General features: G+C 41.4%; 1 protein-coding gene across 1 annotated transcript in view; it reads left to right on the top strand.

Moving 5' to 3' along the window:
* Positions 1-15,148, top strand: part of LOC8053346 (mucin-22) — a 65,383-nt gene that overhangs the window by 23,998 nt on the left and 26,237 nt on the right. The window contains exons 5-6 of the mRNA XM_029991984.4: positions 7,003-7,106; positions 10,889-10,950. Coding sequence (XP_029847844.2) covers positions 7,003-7,106; positions 10,889-10,950 — 166 coding nt within the window. The remainder of the gene's footprint in view (positions 1-7,002; positions 7,107-10,888; positions 10,951-15,148) is intronic.

Raw genomic sequence — 15,148 nt, 5'->3', positions numbered from 1 at the left:
CGCGTTAGCCCTAACCGGTGTAGGTACTCAGCTCTGGGGCTAAAGTTAGTCTTCCCCATTTTTTTTAATGTCAAAGTACTTATTCGTGCGTAATTATTAGCGCATACCTCTAAGGTATTGCTCTTTAAAACCTTGTTTATGTATGCTTTAAAGGTATATCCTTTATTCCGATTGGCTCGTAGTACCGCGGCGGTGCATAATCTCGGCGATCAGCAGATTATTGTACACTTTTTCCGTTCGCATCATAATGCCGCGAACGCCTTCTTTTAAATATGAAAACAGCGAAAGTGACATTTCTTTCGTTCTTGAAACTTTTAGACAATCTTCAATAAGTTTTTTTCTTTTTTTAGGAGTACAGTTTTAGCTTTGAAAAACTGTGTCGTTCTACAACCGAAACTTTCCAGGTGATTGCGCGTTGTAGAGATATTTGGCTTTATACCTTTCCTTCGTGGGGACGACAAATCATACCGACTAGGATAAGAGATATGTTCAGCACAGTATTGTGTAAGACTACGTAAAGTGATGCGAAAATACGGCCGTTCTCGTCGACGCGACGTGATGAACTACTTGGAGTTCTGGAACTTCGAAGACGACCGCCCTCTATTTGTTTCTGCCAGGTAGTCAACAGCATTGCCCGTACCAAGTTTTATAAATCTCTCTTACCACTCATGAACGAGCTCTTGGTCGTTCTCTATCTGCAGAACTAAAAAAAAAAAAAATTCTGCGTGACTTTTGGGTGTTCATAATTTGAGTCTTTCCAATCATCACGGGATCCATAGGTAGCATCGGTTTGATGTATGGGAAATTTCCCTGTTTTCCCCGTCTCCAAAAACAAAATATATTTAGTTCCATTACCTAGGTGTTTGACACAATCACTCCATTTCAAAGTGTCATTTGTGTGCTTCACTGCACACCAATTCCTAAGCAGGCATTGACAGTAGAACGTGTCGATCTCAGTTGCGGTATGTACAGTGTGCAGAAAATATTGGTCTACCAGCAGTTCATTCAGAGCTTTCCAGCACGGTGGCCACGCCAGTAGATGGCAGCATTCTTTTCAATAAATGGTTTTTATAGCAGATGCCGAAAGCAATTAGATTCCAGGACAGTGGCCTTTTCCTGGGAGGTGAAGCCTTCGCATTTTCATGAGACATCATAACACTACTTGCGGCATCAGAGACCATTGTGTAAAGAAGGCAAGACAGGGCTGATATCTGGATATTTATGTTGAAAGTTTAAGACCCTTCTTCAATAGCTGAATGCTGTGACCATCACATGCATTAAAGTTTTGTTCTATAACCCTTCAGCAAAGCGCTCCCATTTCCTGTGCTTAAAATTCTGGGTTATGACAAAAACTACACATAGACATATCCACCCCATGGAAAGGCACTAGAATGTGCAGAAATGCTGTTTTTCTGATTTAAAGTTGAGCCCGAGGGCTGAACATTGCACCTTCCGGCATTGTGGCCACAGCAGGTCTCTATAACCTGGTGCTTGAACCGATCAAAGCAGAACTCCCTGTGGATATAGAGCTAGTAAAGCATTCCCGTGTTTTCCCAGCTGTGCCAACCATACCATCGCCTTGCAATGACAAGAGCAGCAGTAAGACCATTCTCATCAAGTATGTGTTTGCGACGAGCCGAACTGTTTCTAAAGAGAGGTTTCAAAATACTGGTCGGGCATCGTAAGGAACATCATCCTATGACAACTTCTTTGGTCGACACTTTGATGCTGAGTTTTGTAGAGGCTCATTTCCCATCCTTACTTATTTTATTAATTTCACTCTTACCTTCCTAAACACTAAATTCTACTGTACTCATGTTACTGTACTCATGTGTAAGCTTCTAGAAGATATAGTATTCTAACATATTCCTTTATGCAAGTTGTGCGGTGCATGGTGTGCACTGGTGTCGCTGCCCCTGACCTGAAAAGGGTTCGCATAGATTGAACACCAAAATTTATTGTGATCTCTAAATTATTTTTAATTTCTAGACCAGGAGCGCAATTTAGTTGTCTCATATATGCAGATAACCAGAGTTGGACTTAGCATCTTTCAGTTCTAGGCAGTCTAAAAGTACCTCCTCCTCCTCCCCACTAAAGGAATATCCACATACATGTGCACATATGTTTACAGGCCAGTTTGGGAGCATTTTTAGAGCACTTTAGAGCAATAGCTACTTCCGTAACACCTTGCATGACGTCGAAGTTACAACGGTATTTGATATTATTTAACCACAAGTGCAGTAGTTCAGACTTGATCGCCGAGCAAGTAATTTTCACACGTTTCAAGCACGATGAGAATCGTTTGGCGTTGCAGTGCCATTCTGACAAGCAGAGGAACACACAACAAATCAGTGCGGATAAAAGAAAATTATCCTGTCGAAGGCGTCTAGTCGTATAAATATCTTCTAATTATTGTTGGTCAGTGCCCCCTCTGTTCTCTAATTCTTTCCGGGAACAGTGTTCCCCCTTTCCCCAATTTCTGCTGCCCCAAGCAGCTGCCTACTCTGCCTTTTGGTTAGTTTGCCACTGCAAATGGGAACTTCAAAGGAAAAACAAAAAGTAACTAGGATTGAGCACTACAATGTCAACATTGTCAGTGCTTACTTTAGTTTTACTTAGTGTTTCACCGTTTGTTGGTGTTTTGCTTTTCTCTACGCTAACAGTTGTTAGTCTCCGTCTCCTTTTGCAGCTGTGAATGATTTCCTAACCCCATAGCGATGGTGATGTTAGTGGTGCCATAGCTGTTTTCTTCCTATTTGCAGCACAGTAGTCAGCAACTATCATAAGAATCCACGAGTTTATTGGAACTTAGAAATATGTGAAAGCTAAGTAAAAACTAGATTCATACTGAGTTTAGAAGCACGTGACATGTATCATGGTCTAATAGATGATGGCATTAGTGACAAACTGTCCATACAAATTTCAATGAAGACACAAGTCAAGCGTTTGGTTGCAGTATTACACTTGTACCAAAACCGTCTAGTTCAATAGACGAGTGTGGAGAATGTGCTCATGTAGAATTCCATATTGTAATTGTACGATAATAAATTAAGCATTCATCTCTACACGTAGAACTACTTAGTGCCATTTATATTTGCTCTATGGTAAAAAGCACTATGCCACAACACACATGTCATGCCTATCAGGAATAACAAGTTACCACAAGAGGTGTTTTGCTACAGAGCAAATAGATCTGGGTAGGACAATATTAAAAAAATCTTCCCCTGCATTTAATTTTCTTGAACAAACAAAAATATTAAAAATAGCATTCAATGAGACGTGCAGAGAACGTCCACGTTCGATGTCAGCCCTCATGTCATTCCCTGCCGCGTCGCTTGGCAAATACGTCAGACACTTTGGGTTAACTTCAGTTTTCTTGCAACGACTTTCCTCACAGTCCTTCATTTTTTTCTTCTGTCATGAAAACTTCCGCTTTAATTCTGTCTTAGTTTTATGTATTCGACGCATTGCCTTGTCGTCCTCTACATGTTTTTTTCTTGCGATGACACGCTGGTGTGGTTCTCTCCTTCCTCTAAACGACACGCGCAACGCATGACTCTGACGTGGGTTGCGAAAGTCGCCAATGAAGCGCAGAGACGGCAGTGGGAGCAAGCGTAAAAAAAAGCGACTGTACGCTCCTCTCCTGCTACCTTCTCTTCCTTTCTGAAGCAACCCGCCCCTTTTCACTTGTGGCATGCTCCTCGCCAATACCGCGCCGGGAACGTAAGCGAAATGTCTTGAAATTATACTACCACAGCAGGTGCCACAATTCCATGGGGCTAATAAAGCAGCCACAAAAGTGCATCGTCAAGATGATCATCATCTTTGTATGGTTGCCAACGCAGACTAAGGTACTGACTCAGAGGAAATGCTCTGAGTTCCTAGGTTTTTAAAGCATGAAATGCTTTCTAACGCTACCCACAATCCCAAAATGTTGTCCGTCCGTCCCTCCGTCCGTCCATGCATTTCCCGCTAAGTATTGCGTGGAAATTGATATTACGAAGCCTATACAGGAAGTCAGTTCCTCATCCAAACTGAGCGGGAAAATTTATGTCACGTGACCTGACATCACGGGACATAAAGGCCAATTCAGTTTCCCCGCAAAGTATAGCTCAAAAGAATGATGTCACGTGGCCTATAGACAAATTTAGTTTACCCACTAAATTTGGCGAAACATGGCGTCATGTTACGTCACCTCACGTCAAGTGACTGACACACCTCGGGAATATTGACGGAATGTGACTTCTATGTCAAGATATCAACTTAGATTCCCCGCTTAGTTTAGCGGGAAAATGCACGTCTTGTAGGCAAAACATGAATTCAGTTTTCCTGCTGAATTTAGCGTGAAATTTATGTGACGTAACCAATATACCTATTGAGTTAGCCTCTAAATTTAGCGGGAAAATTCACGTATTGTGACCTACACATCAACCCAGTTTACTAGCTAAATCTAGAGGGGAAATTGACGTCACGTGACCTAGACAAGCATTCAGTTTCACCGATATATTTAACGGGAAATGTGCGTCACATGACACACCAATTCCCTCACCAGTAGATCCTTTCAGAAAGAGTGCAATGATGCGTAGATTATGCACAGCCACCACTAGTTGGTCTGATCGCTTCTGGCGTGAAGCCCATGATTGGCTTCTGAGTTCGCGGCGAGCACTGACGCAGCACTCGTGTTGAATGCGCTCTGATCCGAGTGCACACCGAATTCTTACGAAGCGTTCGCGTCTCACTCGTGCTCACAGTGCACGACCAACTGATGGCTGCCGCACATAATCTACGAGTCATTTTGAAATTTCCAAACAGTGCTTATTCCCTCGCCAAATACCCATAAATGCATTTCATGCCTTTTGGGCCGTTGATTGTAAATAAATTCGCTGCCGTTCTTTCCTCTGCGCGATTTACTCCTTAGTAGCGAACATACAAAAACGTCGAGCCGCGTGACGAAGCACTTTTGTCGCTGCTCAATTTGCTTTATCGAATCGTAACTTCGGATGCTGCTTGACTTTGGAGTGAAACGGAGCACCTATAAACCGTTTCTCGTTATGCAATTCTACATTCAAAACTTATCTCTATTATGCGGGATCTCGCTTATTTCCACATTACCTTGTTGTTATTGGTTGTAGCACTGAATCTTATACTGGAATTTTCTTACGCACGAGTCTCATTCGGTCTCTTGTTTCGACGAATAACGCCACGCGCTTCATTTACAACAAACGCCCCCCCCCCCCCCCCCCAAAAAAAAAAAAAAAAAAAAAAAAAAGTCATTTAAAACGTTGTTTTTGCGTACGAAGCCAGATCGGGGCTTAGATATCCTCTGCTGGCTAAGACGGGGACCTTCGAAGAAATGTGTATGCTCTGCCTATGTTACATCGCACTGCGGCCGCTACGCTACTGGCGCAATTCGTATCTAAGGTGTGGGAAAGAATAAACACAGTGCGGGCCGGGCAAATCTATGTTGTTTTGGCAGGAGCCTACGTTCTCGTCAAAACGCCACGACGGGGAAAAGCTGAGGAAGGTGCCGATATCAGTTTTATCGTATCTCCTGCGTGCCCGATTCGTCCAAAAACGTATATAGGTGGCATGAAAAGGAAAGTTTATAGACGCCATTGGATCATGATCGCCTGTGCGGGAAGCACTTCGAAGTAAATTCACGGAGACTCGTTGCCCCACTCCCCACTGCGGCGGTGCGGCGAAGCCCGCGAGCTCCAGGCATTTCGTGACGATGCATCTGCTTTGCTGTGCTTTTTTCTTTGTGTTTTATTTCTGAGGCGCGTCCGCTTTTACCTTGAGCGCCCCGTTGACTTTTGTGACGAAGCATCTGCGTGGCTGTGTATTTGGTGATGGGAAATTAACTGCCATTTCACTGCTACAGACAGTAGAGACAACGTCGTTTTGCTCCATGGGACGGTTAATACTTTCGCATTAAAAAGCACGGGGACAAGCACCGACGACGAACACATCGCTTCCCAATGATTTGTTAATAAAGGACGCAGCATTTCCTGCCCCACCCTATCGCGCATGCGCACTACTGCCTCTAGGGGCTCGCCGGTTTGCTTACGAAAATGAATTAATGTATACCATATTCCTCGGCCTCATAATGCTCAGTCTTCTTGGTTCAAGCAATGGCGGTTTGAACAGCATTCGTGCTCTTGAGGGCACGAGAGTAGGCGTACAAGTATTGTCTCAGATATACGTGAAAGTTCATGGAATACATTTTTTGTACAAAGAATAAATTTCTGATTTGCATATATTTGTGGTTCGCCCCAGCCACATGGAATTAAGACGAAAAGAAGAAAACTTAAGAACTGGTAAAAATACAATGACATCTGCATACACGACAAAATGCACAGAAAGATGCCTAGCACTAAAGAAAAAAAACAGCGTTAGCCAATAGTGAAGTAGCCAGAAAATGGCAATCTTATGTCACTAATATTTGCAGGACCGCCTTTATCAAGGTCTTGCTACCACCAGGATTGATAAGCGAAAAGAATTAGCATCACAATAATGACATTTCAGCAAACAGATAAAACACAAGCAGAACAATTATGTATGATTAATATTGAAAACGCAAACAGAACAATTATGAGTAACATATAAGGCTATGATATGACTATTTAGATTGTAGAAGAAACTAATTCTGTTTGAACTAACCAAATTATTCAGCTCTTTCAGAAGATAATATAAACGGCGATCATAGATGAATTGCTTGTAACGCGAATTTCTTAATAAGGGGCTTTAAACATTACACTGTTTGTTACATTTACAGTGACAGACAGAGTAAAAGACACAAAGCGTGGTTTGTAATGCTCACAACAGTGGTTCCGCGATACGTTTTTTTGACGTTTTTAGTGTCGGTGAATAAAATAATCGCATTGCCTGCAGGCAGATACAAGATGTTCAGGTCTCGCCACACTTTGTGTTCATTAATCTGTCGAAGACGATAGTTTGAACTAATGAAATTCTGTTTTCGTTTCTCCTTTTGTATTTCTGCAGAAAAAAAGATACTCGTAAAGGTGACGTTCAAGGTGACTAAGAAATCCCAAACTCTATACAGCAACGACGATGGATGCCCGTCCGATGAAGATATTAAAACAGAGGTAAGTATTAGTCTGTAAAAAAAAACTTAGCCGAGAGAAGTCGAGAAAATTAATGGCAATTTTGCGAAGCTCAGTCTACAGCTAAAAGTATTATTGTGAAAATTTCAACAGTTACGACGGAATTAACTGACTTGACAGCTTCATCAGACATAGCTTTCAAGGGCCCCTGAAAATAACAAAAAGTCTTTTTATATACAGTTTGGTTCGGACGCGCGTGTCAACAAATATATTTTACGCGAAAAAAAAATTAGAGCAATGTTCACGGCGAGAAATGTTTTTAAAATTCTACGCGCAAAGTCCATGACGTCATGGATTCGTAATTCGCTGTTTCGGCCTCAACGAGGTGGTCATCCGCTCTTTCTACCTCAACGTGAAGGCGAAGCGGATTCACCTCTCCTCCGCGCGCCCAGACAGAAAACAAGTGGAAAGGAGGTGACTACCGACTAAACCGCGTGTCGCGCCGTCAAATTGCTCTAAAAATATTTTTTCGCCTAAAATTATTTTTTGACACTATCCCCGGTGAGGTTGTCTAAAAATTATTTTCAGGGGCATTTTAATGCGCCTCGGCTGCAGATAAGTTTTTATCGCAATATTGTTTCTAGGCTTTTTGAATAACGAACTATCTAGAGTTAGTAATGGTACCACAACCTTACTTCTAGCAAATTAAATCCACAAATTAGGCATGGTGAGTATAGAAGGCATTGCAAATCGAATGACACAGAGAATCAAGAAACTCATGTCGTTGTAAATGAGCATTAATCATTCTTTGGTGATAGAAGCGACTAAAAATAAAAAAAATTAAAAAGAACAATGAATTGTTGGCATAGGGACAAACATAAAACTGCTAATTGAAGCTTAAAGGTGTGAGCCTAGCAGAGTACTAAGAATGAGAGTTGTTCAAGCTCTCCCGTTTAGAACGAGCTTCGATAGAACTATTACGACACAATCAAGGAATATATGCCCACGCAACTATTTTGGCAAATTCAAGCACTCTTTTTTTTGTGTGTTGCGCTATTCAAAAAGCAAATAATATTGAGTTGTCTGTCACTTGAGCCGCCTGACAAAGAAATAAATGTATATTATTTTACTTAAGCTATGTAAAACACTTTCTACGGTATAAGATAAAAGAAAGATGCCCTGTTTAGTAACAACTCCAGTAGTAATACCTTCTAACACCTACTAGCCATGGAATGCTGCGACATTTTTGTACAAAATTACATGTAATATTTATATGTGGGCACTTCATTAATGAACATTGCCATTATAATAATAATATTTTAATCCCGATTATTTTTTTTTTTTATCGGAGGAATCGATTAAATTTTGACAAACAATGGGACAAGTACAAAAGAGACTTTTTTGACCAGGGAGACAAGAACCAATATAAAAGATGTCGCAAAAAAATTTACAGGGTTCTATTTTTACAGAAAAAAAAAAACTAGGCATCGCCGAACGCTCATTCTCTGCCCAAAGGTAGCGCTAGAGGTCACAACCAGATGCCAAAGTGTCAGCCCGATCTGATGCCTTATTCAAAGCTGATTTTTTGAAATTTTCAATGGGAAACTGGCGGCCGGCGGAGTTTTTGAATACATGGTGCTCTATGGGCATCAGAAACCGGAAACGGACAAAAATCGGCTCCATTTTCCCATTGAAAATTTCAAGAAATCACTTATAACTTTGGAACAAGGTGTCGGATCGGGCTGAAACATTGGCATCTGGTTGTGACCTTTAGCGCTACCTTTGGGCGGGGAATGAGCGTTCGGCGATGCCTAGTTTATTTTTGCAGTAAAAAAACACTGACTTTTTTGTGACACCCTGCACATGTATGAAGGCAAACCTTTGGTGGAATTTTAAAATAAATAAACTTTAGGGACGAGATTGTAGTTCCTAACAAGTCGTAAAGGTTTTACCTGTCCCTGCAAATCACGGCGGTGCGAGTGTCCATTCAGCGCAACAGAGACTACTGTGAACAATCAAAGGCTTTTGCTATTGCCGGAGAAGATGAACGAACCTCTTTACCGCTGCTGCTCAAGTAGTCAATATTGAGTGTAAGTGTCTTGACTGTACTCAACTGCACATGAAGTTTGATTAAAACGTGAATTGTATTGTTTCTTAAATATTCAGCAAAGGCAAAATATGTAATTTTGACGGTTTCTTAACTATTATGCTAGAGAATCGACAAAACTGATTAATCGTTAGTTCACCGAGCGAAGGGTGGTGAATAATCGCGTTAAAAGTTTCCGTGGACTCCCGGCTCTGCTTTTGCATTTTCTCGGCCGTAGGATGCATACCCTTTTTATTCTAACGCGCAGGCTATATTATTAGCTTGGTGTTCTCTTGTATAAATATATGAATATTTTCGCTTGAGGCCTAGGCTCTGATTTAGATGTGTGACTTTTAGGGACTGAATCTTTCGTGCGCTTTAAGGTCAGTTTATGCAACCCTTCCAATTTCATCTAAGATCGCAAGGTGCGAGGTCGGATGTTTTCGACTTCTTAATTTTTTTTATAATAGTTTCCTAATACTTCAGCATACTTTGTTTCAAACCAAGTAGCGAAAAGTGAGCATCGTCAACGCGCCTCAAGGTATTCACGTTACCGGGTTCCAATGAGTGCCTTCGTGAACACCAGTAAACAAAAAGCTGCACGGATTACGTAAACAATTAACGTAAGCAAATTTATTGTTTTGAACCTTTCACCATATAACTTCCTGGTACTCGTAATGCTCGAAACACTTTCACTCAATATGCAAAAATCTACCTGTAGATGTATGATACACCTTATAAATATTCAAATCCTGTGTTAGACCCCCTAATTTTCGTTTTGATAAAATATAAATTTTTCACCCCTCACAATTTGCCAACTTATATAATTTTTCCGGAATTAAATGAAGATTAGAAACAGTGCCATTCATGTCGCACAACTTTTCAGGTCGACATTTTTTTTTTTGTTTGGAGTATCAGAAACTTATAAAGACCAGTGATCATGTAGTTATTTTGTGAGTAATTTGCCAAACAAGTGCGAGAGTGAGGCTTTATTTCGCGTTGTTCGTTTTCTATGTGGCAGCTCTGAGCTTAATCGCTAAACAAGTGCAAGCTTCAGGCTCCAGTTTGGGTTCTTCGGTTAATACGTCGCATTTTGGGATGAAGTTTGGCTCTTTAAAGATTATCTATTGCGACGGAGAAATGTAGCAAAAACACCACAGTAAAGTACTCCGACACCAAACAACGCTTGGAAGAAAACTCAATGAGGCCATAGTTAGACCCTTTAAGTAGCCAAGCTTGCAGAAAGTAAGGCCTTTCTCTGGCATACTCCCTGGATGGTATCTTTTTTATTAGTTACATTTTACACACTCTGGTAAGAAAACTTACGGCATATTTCAATAGGATTGGTTTAAATCGTCTAGAAATATATTTTCCAATTCACTTCCTTTGAGTCTTTACGCAAAGGTAATGAAGTTGAGTACATATTTATTGTCCTTTTAAGGTGTTTTTCGTTCAAAGTTTGTTTACGGTTTTAAATTCCTCAAAACACTTTGCTTTATATATTAATCCAAACTCATGACGCTTAATATTTTTTCAACGTCAAAATTGTAAAATGCAATTAACGCTGAGAAAACAAAAATGAATAAAAAATATATATTTGAATATGTACTCATTCAGCTTCAATATCGTTTTTAAACTTAAACGGCATTATGATTGCTGTGCACTCTTTAGTTATGCTCTCATTTTCAAATCTTGAGGCCTGCATTCTTGATGACTCAAACATACACATTATTTTCAGATTCGGCAGATATTGGAAGGAAAGGGAGTACACATTACGGAGATTAGCAACATAAAATGCGAGTAAGTATATGTTAAATCCTCATAATTATTCCGTATAATGTAGCGCGTACTTTAACAACAACAAATTTACATGTTATACCTAAAGTGAAATCCTTCATTTGAGATACCATTGACAAGAGCGGAAGAGGTTATGTCATGAAAAGGAAGTGACAATTGTTAAAATGCTCAGCTAAAATTCGTAGGTCGCTTTTTAGGCATTCGTCTTACATGGAACATTCCAAGTAGAGATGTGTTGCTCATCGTCCTAATATCAGTTGATTCAAGTAAAAGAAACTATTGGTCTAAACGGAATTTCTTGGCGAAGTTTGCTGCCCACTGTAAGCCATACCGAAATTGAGAAAAAAAAATACCCTCGGAGAACTGAGCACCCCAGGTAACGTCAAAGTTTGATGAGCCTTTCAGATTGGCTAGTAAGACCCGCTACCCGCGCCCGTTTCGGAAGCGAGCATATCAATGCCAAACTTTGTCGCTTAATTGCGTTTCTCTTTTGGTATATGATACTCTTTGGCACCAAATGCTTCTAAGAATAGCGTGGAGCAAAATTTAGATAATTGAATTCGTACAAGAGCTATGACATTTTCAAAGATTCGTGTCAAGTTATGTGTATTTAATTTATAAAACAGGAGGCTGAGATATCTGCCTAAGTTTATGCAACCACGCAATGTATTCATGCAGTCGTTAATTTCGCAGACAAACGTCCATAGCCGAAACGATGCTCAATACCAAACAAATTAAAGAAAACAAGTAATACAAGCCACAGGAGTGATTACCTATAAATGTGATAGCACTTATCTTTCCACACACGGGCAGATGTTCGGTCCCGACGACCAAGAACTGGAGCGCGAGAGCTGAATTCACGATATTTCAATCCGCGCCAATGTTTCCGCTAAATCTGGCGTGAATACTTTCTGCTACAATTAGCGAAAATGTTTCCCGTCAAATTTAGTGAGGAAACTGAATTGGTGCATCGGTCACGTGACGCATAAATGTTCCGTTAAAATTTCCCCCAAATTTAGCGGAAAATGGACATCACGTGACCAACGCAGCAATGCAGTTTCCCCGCTAATTTTTCCTGCCAGATTTATCGGCACAAACTAAATTGGTGCGTGGGTCACTTGACGTCAATTTTCCAATAAATTTGGCTTGAAAATATTCCGCTAAATTTAGAAAACATTTCCCGCCATGTTTATCGGGGAACGTATTCGATGCCAGACTCCAAACAGACAGAAAACTGGGATAAGTAGCTCGATAATTGTTTCGGACTAAAACATTTCCCGAAGAGTTTTACTTGAAGACATTGATATTCGGCTGGCGTTGAAGCGTGATGCTCTCTCGCTCAATGGAGCCAGTTTCCTATATGTTCCGTCTGCTCCAGCGTTTCGAGGGTACGGTTAGTGTTCTTCTTCTTGAATCAGACCTTTCGCTTTAGTGTTCAGAGACAAGCTTGCCCTCCGTCCCTTCTTCATAAGCCCATTTCTCGCCCCTTTACAGTAAAGCTCTTTATGGCTAAGGTTCTGTGATTTTTTCATGCGCGCCAACGAAAGTTCTGCGCTCGCACCATCGCACGCGCCACATGCGCACGCCTTCCCCGTATAAAAGATTCGAAGTAAATAACCGAAATAAAGGGTTGAAAAAGGCGCGTGCAAGATGCCATCTGGTTTAAGCTTTTGCTTCAGGACAGTTACTTCTACAGACGCCGTCACGTGCGGCGCGTGGAACACCATTCCTTGCATTCTCATTGAGGCTTGTGTAGTTTAGAAATGGGTTTGTTCAGTAGATTCGTGATCATTAGGCACCATTTTCAAGATCAGTAGACTCTCACGTAGATAATAAAGGTTTTTCAAAAATTTGCCGATGTGCGACCCGCGTCGGCCCCGCCTACGGTCGCACCACCCTCTCTTTACCGTCCTTCCAAGCCGCTTGCGTGCTTAGTTTCCTTTCCTTCCGCTCTCCGGGGGTGGCGGTCCCGTCGCGCGTGTCTATTTTCCCCCGGGTGGCGGTCCCGTCAAGCGTGTTTAGTTTCCTCTGACTCCTGGAGGCGGCGATAGTCGTCCACGCGAAATAGTGACCCCCGATCAAAACAAGAATAAATGTGTGTGCGTATCTTTCGTCATGATGGCCACCGATAAAGACAATAAATGTGTTCGTACCTTTGTTCAAAATTTCGTGTCACGTCTGTGTCGTGTGCTAAACAGCTTCGCCGCTCAGTCACTTTCACAGAGTGGAATGGCTCATGTTTTTCTTTACTTCCTTCCCACATCACGCCCTTATTGGATTTAACTTTTTCATTTCAGTTCTCTTTAGCCAAGCTATTACAATGGGCGGAACATATTTCCTTACAATGTACAGTCTCCGGCGATATGAAAGACCCACTGGGAGCGCGTGGCCGAGGCGGTGGCTGGCGGGGGCTCTGCAAGCGCTCCGGGCAGTTCCATTCCGCTTCCAGGGGAGGACGCTCACTCGGGACTCGGCACAAACTGATAAGCGCGTTTCGCTTTATCTGAGCCCGAGTGAGCGTCCTCCCCTCAAAGCAGAGTGGAATTGCCCGGAGCGCTCGCAGCGCCCCCGCGAGCCACCGCCTCGGCCAGACGCTCCCAGTGGGTCTTTCATATTGCCGGCGAGTGTACAATCAGGCAAATATTTCGGGAGTTTGTAAATAAATTTTCGATAATTCATTCGCAAATTATTGCTTAAAACTCGTATCCTGCCATCCGCCAATTACGATACATTCTTACCGAAGATTTTAATTCTTCGTTAAAGTTACTTTATTTAAATTATTTTCAGGCGTTAATAAAACGCCATACGGTACGTCACCGTGTCTCGCTATATGTAAGTACCAAGCAGATAACACGTATCTAGCAACGCCCGTTCCTGGGTAACAAAATCGGAGCGAGTACGATCATATGTTATCCAGAAACTCTTAACACTTCTAAGGAAAGTACAGTCACTGACAGATAAGCGACGCGAGGGCATAAATATCAGGTTAACGCTTCTTGCTTTCGAGATTCGTTCCACGGCGTTGGTATGATGCCGTAATCTCAAAAAGGTGGAGCGATACTATTTAGATGCTCAGGAGTCGCCACGCGCTGCGTTTCTTACTCCCTGCCACTTGCTATAATATTTCAAAATATTAATAATATTTACGTTTGGTATAGCGAAAACATAATCACGCTCTTGTTTAAAGAGTTTCTCAAGTTCTGAAGAGCCAGTTAAAGGAAGAATATATATGCTTCAAATATCATTCCTATTAATTGATACCAGTGCTGTAGGCATTGCCGAAAAAAAACGTAAAGGATTACATTACTCGTTCCTAGCAAATAAAAAAAAACGTGTTAACAATACAATTTTTTTTAATACATTTCGCTCTGTAGCCACGTAAGCCAAGAAACCCCCTGCCTTACCTCAAAAGGAAAGGAACGCGTTACCGTCACGAATATAAAGGAACGCACTCTACTTTCTGAGCTACTTCGTTTAAATTAGGAGTTAACTAAGGCTGAGCACTTAATCGAATAACCTACCGATTAATCGATTATTGTTTTAATCCTGATTAATTTTTTAACCGGTTAATCGGTTAAATATTGGCAAACAAAAAAAAAGTTAATATTCAACACTTTTACCACACAGACATGGACTGGTACACCCGTATGAACGTAAACTCTATAGCACTCTAAAAAAAGCCCGTGCGTCTACGTTCCCGCACCACACTCGCTGAGCTATCTCTGTAAGTTCAAACTTACGGAGGCAGCTCAGCGAGCGACGATGCCGAAACAAAAGCTTAGACCAAAAAAAACGCTGTCTTAGTTTTGACATTAGGCAATGAAAGCATGACGTTTTTTAATGCTTAATGTCACAACTCAGACTGCGTTTTTCGGTCCAAACAAATCTTCCGGCATCGTTATTCGCTGAAGTACCTCCTCAGCTGCGCAGACTGGATCGCCGAGTATTGTGCGGGAACGTAGACGGACGGCCTTTTTTTTTCTTTCTTTAAAGTTGTGAAATTTTGACCTTTGTAACTCCAAAATTTGTAACTCCAAAAATTGTGTTATTGGTATACGTGTCCAAGCCAATTTAACCCAGCAAAGACTATTGTGAACTATCAAGAGAGTTCGCTAATGTCAGAGAATATCAACCAGTCTCTTTGCTTCGATCTACTCCTGAAGTAATGATTTTTGAGTGTGGATCAACTTTTGACTTTTCT

The sequence above is a fragment of the Ixodes scapularis genome, unplaced genomic scaffold (genome assembly GCF_016920785.2).
Source record: "Ixodes scapularis isolate PalLabHiFi unplaced genomic scaffold, ASM1692078v2 PGA_scaffold0__279_contigs__length_252992795, whole genome shotgun sequence".
NCBI classification, from domain to species: Eukaryota; Metazoa; Arthropoda; class Arachnida; order Ixodida; family Ixodidae; genus Ixodes; species Ixodes scapularis.
Note: the sequence above shows the minus strand (reverse complement) of the source record. Positions and strands in the feature narration are given on the sequence as shown.